This window comes from Pongo abelii, chromosome 20 (genome assembly GCF_028885655.2).
Source record: "Pongo abelii isolate AG06213 chromosome 20, NHGRI_mPonAbe1-v2.0_pri, whole genome shotgun sequence".
In the NCBI taxonomy this organism is placed as follows: Eukaryota; Metazoa; Chordata; class Mammalia; order Primates; family Hominidae; genus Pongo; species Pongo abelii.
Genome location: NC_072005.2, coordinates 15,756,601 through 15,765,000, shown reverse-complemented (window position 1 = coordinate 15,765,000; position 8,400 = coordinate 15,756,601). Strand labels below are relative to the sequence as shown.

Genomic DNA, 8,400 nt, shown 5'->3' with positions numbered 1-8,400 from the left:
CTTTGCTTAAAAAAATTCCTACTCATCGTTCCAGACCCACTTCCACAAACCCCTCCTCCAGGAAACCTGCCTGCCTGCCCCAGTGGCAGAAACCCTGATTCCCCTCAGGGGTCCCACCGTCCATCTCTCCTTCAAGCCAGCCCTGACCACATAGGATGTGGAGTATCTCAGTCTAGTTCTGTGGCCCCAAGATTGAGGGTGCCTCCAAGGTAGAACCTCAACTGAGTCTCTCCAAGGATCCCTAGGATGGAGATTGGCAAATAAATGAAAGAAATAAAAGATGACCAAGGGCATCCAGAGCCACGGGGACCTTGGGTCCTACAGGATCAACACATAAGCTGGGCAAGAAGGGGCTCGCAGGCTTTGGACACTGCCATGGCACCCACTTCCAGGTGTTCTGAGTGAGCACCTGTGGTGCTGATGACAGATCATATGATGTTGGGTGGCACAAACCGATAAAGAGGAAAATGAGACCCAGCCACTTTTTTTTTTTTTTTTTTTTTTTTTTTTGGTGACGGAATTTCACTCTTGTTGCCTAGGCTGGAGTGCAATGGGGCCATCTCGGCTCACTGCAACCTCCACCTCCCAAGAAGTGGCTCAGTCTGTCAAAAAAGTCTGTCCAGGTCTCATCTTTTTTTTTTTTCTGAGACAATGTTTTCCTCTTGTCACTCAGGCTACAGTGCAATGGATAGATCTCAGCTCACTGCAACTTCTGCCTCCCAGGTTCAAGAGATACTGCTGCCTCAGCCTCCAGAGTAGCTGAGATTATAGGCACCTATCAGCACACCCGACTAATCTTTGTATTTTTAGTAGAGATGGGGTTTCACCATGTTGGTCAAGCTGGTTTCGAACTCCTGACCTCAGGTGATCCACCTGCCTCGGCCTCCCAAAGTGCTGGGATTACAGGCCTGAGCCACTGCACCGGCCATCTCATCTTTTTACTTAAATGCAAATAACAAACTTTAAAACCTGAGATCTCATTCTGTAAGATCTGTGTCATGTTTTCATGTAGCTTGATGTTTTAATTATTCTTCCATCAGTCTTCACAAGCATAATTATTAATGTTTTCATACAATTCCTTCAACAAATAGTTATTCAAGACAGACTGTGTGCATTCTACATTCAGGTGATACAGCAGGGGATAGGACAGGTGAAGTCACTTTCGCTCTCAGGGAACTTGCAGTGGTCCATATGGCTTTACCATAATTAATTCACTAGTTTTGAAAACATGTTTACTATTTATCACTAGCATAACAAATGCAATAGAAGTCTCATGTAATTATGTTACATATACCTGATCATCAACTGAATATAGTGTCCTCAAAATAAGTCATTTGTATAGTTTGAAGTTTTTGATATATACTGCAAAATTACTTTGAAGAAGAATTTTATAAATATCCACATGCCTATCTGCTCCGTATGAAGGTGGACAGCATTACACACTGAAGGCCTTATATGTTTTTAAAAAGTCTTTATCAATGTAATAGTCAAGAAGTAACATCTTGGCCGGGCGTGGTGGCTCACACCTCTAATCCCAGTATTTTGGGAGGCTGAGGCAGGTGGATCACGTGAGGTCAGGAGTTTGAGACCAGTCTGGCTAACAAGGTGAAACCCCGTCTCTACTAAAAATACAAAAAAAAAAAAAAATTAGCTGGGTGTGGTGGTGCGCGCCTGTAATCCCAGCTACTCCAGAGGCTGAGGCAGGAGAATCGCTTAAACCCAGGAGGCAGAGGTTGCAGTGAGCCGAGATCATGCCACTGCACTCCAGCCTTGGTGACAGAGCAAGACTCTGTCTCCGAAAAAAAAAATATATACATACAAAAATTAGCCGGGCATGGTGGTACATGCCTGTAGTCCCAGCTACTAGGGAGTCTGAGGCAGAAGGATCATTTGAACCCAGGAGGTGGAGGTTGCAGTGAGCCGAGATCATGCCACTGCACTCCAGCCTGGACGGCACAATGAAACCCTGTCTCAAAAAAATAAAATAAAAAGTAACATCTGAAATTGTCTTTATTGATGATGAGATGGCATCGATTTTCTTAAATTTGTCAATAATCTCTGTCTCTATTTATTCAAACTGTGTAGGCAAAACTTTTGCCTGTTAGCCAATTGATAGTATCTCTAGTGGATTTGTAGTGTAATTTGTGTGCTTTTGTCTGTAATTTTTATAAATGGTTTCCTTTTTTAGACAGAAAAAGAAAAGAAAGAAAGAAAGAAGGAAGGAAGGAAGGAAGGAAGGAAGAGATAGAAAGAAAAGAAAGAAGAAAGAAAAAGAAAGAAAGAAAGAGAAAGAAAGAAAGAAAGAAAGAAAGAAAGAAAGAAAGAAAGAAAGAAAGAAAGAAAGAGAAAGAAAGGAAGGAAGGAAGGAAGGAAGGGAAGGGAAGGAAGGAAAGAAAGGAAAGGAAGGAAGGAAGGAAGGAAAGGAAGGAAGGAAGGAAAGGAAGGAAGGAAGGAAAGGAAGGAAGGAAGGAAGGAAGGAAGGAAGGAAGGAAACAAAGGAAAGGAAGGAAGGAAGGAAGGAAGGAAAAAGTCTGTCCAGGGCTGAGGAGAGAGTGGAGGAAAGGATTGGGCGCGGCAACAGGGAGACCAGGGAGGAGCCTGTGGGAGGCGTCCAGGAGAGAGGTGGCAAGGGATGGAGCCAGGGGAGGCAGGAGGACTCAGAGAAGGAATTGACGGAGGAGAGATTGTGCCAGGCAGCACCAGCAGACGTGCTGAGGGACAGGATGTGCAGATGAGAGAAAGAGAACATCAGGAGACCCCAAAGCGTGGGGCCTGGGAAACTGAAGGACTAGACCAAAATGGGGGACAGTGTAGGGAGGAGGGCCATGAGTTCAGATTCAAACCGGTTGGAATGGAAGTGTTTCTGAGACCACCCCTCCCCGAGAGGAGAGAAGCAATGACCTCCAGCTCAGGAGAGGTAAACTTAGAGCTCACTTCTGGAGGGAACTGATGGTCAATTTAGAAGCTGGAGCCCTGGGTAAGGAGGTGACCTCAGGAGAGAGGCAAGAGGGAGGAATGACTAGGACCATGGGGGATCTCCCCATAGTGAGGAGCCAACAGCCGAGACACAGGGGCACACGAAGGTCAGAGGAGACCAGGGAATGGCAACGTCCTGGAACCAAGAAAAAAGGAGGTACTGGGAAGGACTGAGTAGTCACAAATTCAGAGAGCTGCTGGGAGGTAGATGAGTTGGGGCTGGGAGGTGTCCATGGGATGTGGGGGCTTGGGGGTCACGGTCACCTCAAGACAGCAGGATGGCGTGGAGAGCAGGTGAGGGGCGATCAGAGAAACAAAGGGAGTGAGTGGAGGCAACTCTTTGTCTTTGAGTGGACAGCAGAGCAAGCAGGCTGAAGGTCTGGGTGCAGAATGAGGTGCACAGGAGATGGGTGGGAGGGAATTTACATATCACCCATCTGACCTGCTTTGTGACCTTCTCTAATATTGTTGTAGAGAAGAAATAAGAGAACATGGGTGGCCAGATGCCATGGCTCATGCCTGTAATCCCAGAACTTTAGGAGGCTGAGGCAGATGGATTGCTTGAGCCCAGGAGTTCAAGACCAGCCTGGGCAACATAGTGAGACCCTGTCTCTATAAAAAATGAAAAATAAAGACAGAACATGGGCGATTGAGCTCATCTAAGGCAAAGGTCTTCCAAATGGCCAGGAAAGAAAGTCCCATTGGGAAGAAACCAGCCCATGAGCAAATAATAGGAACTATGCCAAGGAAGAACTGGAAGAAGCTGCTAGACTGGGGTGTAAAGAGAACTGGAAGTCCCAACAGGGTGTAAGATGAGAAGCAGTGGGCCAGGTGCAGTGGCTCATGCCGGCACTTTGGGAGGTCAAGGTGGGCAGACCACTTGAGGTCAAGAGTTTGAGACCAGCCTGGACAACATGATGAAACCTCATCTCTACTAAAAATACAAAAATTAGGCGGGCGTGATGGTGAGCGCCTATAATCCCAGCTACTTGGGAGGCTGAGGCAGGAGAATCATGTGAACCTGGAGGCGGAGATTGCAGTGAGCTGAGATCACGCCACTGCACTCCAGCCTGGGTGGTAGAATGAGACTACATCTCAAAAAAAAAAAAAAAAAAAAAAAAAAAAAAAAAAAAGAGTTGAGAGATAGTGAACAGAAAAAGCTGGAAGGAGAGAGGGGATTGTGGTCAGAGAAGGCAACACTTAAATCAATGGCATTGGAGTGGCGCCCTTACAGGTAATGACCAACCCAAGGTATGATTCTGGCAGTAGGGGGCCAACACAGCATGGAGAAAAGTCCTCTAGGGAGGAGGCTAGGATGAGGGAGATGAGGAATCTCCTCCCAGGGAATCTGGCTGTTAGGGCAGAGGCCAGAATGATCCCTTCTGAAAGGAAAAGTAGTCAACTGTTATCCAAACTGAGCAATGGGGCCCATTGACATATCTTAGGGGTGGAGGGAAATATAAGAAAAAAAAGTGCCTGAGTAAAGAGACGGAGGGAGAAACCAGCCACATCTTTCCTCTGGCCCAGCTGTGCCCTGTGGGTACGGTAGGGAGAAACAGCAAATCTTATGGGGAGGCAGCAGCCCAAAGAGGAGTAGACACCAGCCTGAGGCCCACAGAGATGGGCCAGGCAGAGAGTGGACTCTGGACTCTCCCTCCGAGGAGACCTCAAGTCCAGTGATAAGGATTGTGACTGAGCTAAGTGCAGTGGCTCATGCCTGTAATCCCAACACTTTGGGAGGCAGAGATGGGAGGATTGCTTGAGGCCAGGAGTTTGAGACCACTCTGGGCAATATAGTGAGACCCTGTCTCTACAAAAAATAAAAAAAACTAGCAGGTCTGGTGGTGCACACCTGTAGTCCCAGCTACTGGGGAGGCTGAGATGGGAGGATTGGTTGAGCCCAGGAGGTCAAGGCTGCAGTGAGCTATGATTGCACCACTGCACTCCAACCCTGGTGACAGAGCAAGACCCTGCCTCAAAAAGACAAAACAAAACAAAAAACATGGGCAGTCAGGGAGTACCTGCTCTGTGCAGTCCACCCTAGAAGCCCCCAGTAGAACAAGGATACAACGATGTATTAATGTGGAGAAGACAAGTAGGAACTTGAGCCAAAGCAGGCTTAGGGTGGGGAAGAGAGAGAAAGAAAAAGGCCTGGGGCCATGGAGTGAACAGAGAGGAGGAATGAATCTGGTTGGGGCAGTGAGGAAATAGGGGCTCCCCTCGGCCTCCCTAACTCCTCTGATGTCCCAGACCCCAACCTACCCTCAATATCCAGCTCCCTGAGCCCCATTCCCGCCCCTCTAGAAGTCCATCCACCCTGAGACCCAGACCCGTCCTGCTGCCACACTCACCAGGCTCAGGTGACCCCAAAACCAGTTCTGTTTTGGGGGCTGCTGGAAACACTGGAGGCAGCGGCAGTTGTCATAGAAGGCATAGGTCCGGGCCAGGACGCGGGCCAGGAGCCAGGAGGCCCCGACCAGCAGCAGGAGCAGCCACAGGGATGCTGCCACCGGCCCGAGGTCCAGCCAGGACAGGCTCAGCAGCGACATCCTGCAGGGCAGACGGGATGGAGGGTGAGGTCCTGAGGCCCAGAAAAGAGCCCGGGGAGCTTCAGGGACATTGGACAGGGGCAGGGATGGGAGGTGCTGGAGGCAGGGAGAGCTCACAGATGAGAAAACAAGGGCTGAAAGCAGAGAGGGAAACCCAGGTACAGCCAGGAGAAGAGGCAGAGAGAGAAGAGAGTAAAGAAGAGAGAGGGGAGAGAGAAAGAGAGAGAGGAAGGCTGATTAGAGTTCTGAAAGGCCCAGCCTGAATCATTGCAGGTTGTCAGGGGCTTGGTTTCAGTTACCCGGAACCCATCAGCCCCACCAGGACCAGCTCCCTGGAGCTACCCCAGCCTTGGGCAGTGCCCCTCCCTCTCCCAGACTAGTACCCTCCAGCCCTGACAGTTCCAGCCTGGCACCTTCTGTCAGGAGCACCTTGTCCCACACAACTTCCTCTTCCCTCCTCCTGGGGCTTCTTTGTCGCTGGCCCCTCACCTAGGCAAGGCTGTCAGGGGCAGCCAATCCCTGTAGGCCATAGGCCTGGCTGCCTCCTCCCTGCCTGGACAGCTGGCCAAAACCTGCAGGCAGTACCAGCTGGGTGCAGAGAGGAGCCAAGTCAGTGTCACAGTTCAGAGTGGAAACTGGATCTTCAGCCTTCAGTATCTCCTGCTTGAACCTGGGGCCAAGGTGACTCTGGGACCCCAAGTTTACAGCTGCCCCTGCCCTTCCAAGGCCACATAAATCATGAGGTTGGGAATTCAGGCGTCAGGAAAGGAGGACCAGGCAGGCCAAGCCTTGCACCCAAACATCTCCCGCACGTGGGCTGGGAGGACGCCATGCACCATTTCTCGGTGCAGAATTAGGAGACTTGGAGAAGGGAGTCTCTGGCCTCTGACTGCACAACCTGGCAGACAGAAATTCAAGTCCTGCCTCCAGCCAGCCCAGGACTGGGTTGACACACGACGTCTAGGAGCAGGAACAAAGAACAAAGAATCCAGCCTCGCTGAGGATTACCCAGGTCAGATTCTGGGGATAAAGAGGAGAACTGGAAGAGTAAACCAGGCAGCTGTGGTCGGTTTTGTTTGTTTTAATGCAAAACAGATTTCTTTGCATGCACAGCAATGAGGATTAGGAAACTAGATAAAAAGGAAGGAAGCCTTCAGCAGCAAGTGAAACTCATCAAGACTCTCTTTTTTTCTTTTCTTTTCTTTTTGGAGGCAGAGTCTCGCTTTGTTGCCCAGGCTGGAGTGCAGTGGCGTGATCTCAGCTCACTGCAAGCTCCGCCTCCCAGGTTCATGCCATTCACCTGCCTCAGCCTCCCAAGTAGCTGGGACTACAGGCGCCCACCACCATGCCTGGCTAATTTTTTTGTATTTTTAGTAGAGACAGGGTTTCGCCGTGTTAGCCAGAATGGTCTTGAACTCCTGACGTCAGGCGATCCACCCGCCTCAGCCTCCCAAAGTTCTAGGATTACAGGCGTGAGTCACCATGCCTGGCCAAGACTCTTAAGTAGCTGACTCTGGGATCACTATAATGGGAAGAATTATTCAGTGTAGAAGGTGGGGTGGGAGGCATAGGGAGCAAGAGTGAGAGGGGCCGTGAGCGGACTGGGTCAGGCATGGGAGGGCAGAGCCAAGGGACTCTGAGTGGAGTCCTCATTCTGCCCCATCCTTGCTCTGACTGAGGGCAGTGCTGGGTCTCCAGGACTGGGTCTTCCTATCCAGGAAATGGGATGTTGGCCTTAAAGTGGGCACATCTTGTTCAGATACTGTCCTGAAATCCCCTATTGGGTGTTCTTAGCCCTCAGGCGCTGAGGGTGAGTGGGGTTTTCCGTTTTCTTGGTGTTTGGGATTTTTTTCGTTTTTTGTTTGTTTGTTTGTTTTTGAGGTAGAGTCTTGCTCTGTCGCCAAAGCTAGAGTGCAGTGGCAGGATCTCAGCTCACTGCAAGCTCCACCTCCAGGTTCAAGCTATTCTTCTGCCTCAGCCTCCCACATAGCTGCGATTACTGGCACCCGCCATCACGCCTGGCTAATTTTTGTATCTTTAGTAGAGTCAGGCTTTCACCATGTTTACCAGGCTGGTCTTGAACTCCTGACCTCATAATCTGCCCGCCTTGGCCTCCCACAGTGCTGGGATTACAGGCGTGAGCCCTCAAGCCCAGCCCCAAGATGAGAGTAAGTTTGAAGGATGGAGCTGCTGAATGAGAAAATCAGGATAGGTATTCCTCCTGTAATTGATCGAATGTTGGAGAGATGCCCAAAATTTCCTTCCCCCACTAAGGGCTAACTACATACCATGTAGCCCTGCCTGATCCAGCTTCAGGTCCTAGAGCACGTTGAAGGGCCCTGGAGCTGCCAGCAAGCTGAGATGTACAGATTCTCCTCCTTCTCTACTGGGGTGGCACCACCTGGTCCACCCCACAGACAAGCCAGGGGCAAGGCCAGGGCCCCCTGGAGTAGGTGGGAGGCAACAGGGTAGGTGCCCAGCTAGGTCTGGGGAGAAGAGGGAGGGGGAAAATTAAAAACAGAGAGGTGCCGAAACTTGCTCCAGCCACACAATGAAGTAATTAAACATTAGCATGGGTGAAAATGAATCCTGGCACGTAGTAGGTGCTCATTAAATATTTAGGGAAGAAAGGGACTTTTCTAGCCATGAGCTATAAGAAGTGGATACTCAAGATGTGGTCCTCGGACCAGCAGCGTCTTGGAAATGCAGAATCTCAGATTCTAACCCAGACCCCTTAAAGGTGATAGCCGCAAAGTCTTTGTCATTGTCTTCAGCAAGAGGGAGAGCTTAATTTCTTTCCCCTTGAATCTGGACTGGCCTGGGATTGAGAACAGAAGTGGCATGTCACCACCTCCACCACACAGTATTGGTTGCT

The 8,400-nt window shown here is 49.9% G+C and overlaps 1 protein-coding gene across 1 annotated transcript in view; it reads right to left on the bottom strand.

The window, feature by feature from the left end:
- LOC100459978 (cytochrome P450 4F2-like) overlaps nt 1-5,525 on the bottom strand; it is a 20,898-nt gene extending 15,373 nt beyond the window's left edge. The window contains exon 1 of the mRNA XM_024237193.2: nt 5,328-5,525. Coding sequence (XP_024092961.2) covers nt 5,328-5,525 — 198 coding nt within the window. The remainder of the gene's footprint in view (nt 1-5,327) is intronic.
- Between the last annotated feature and the right edge of the window lie 2,875 nt (nt 5,526-8,400).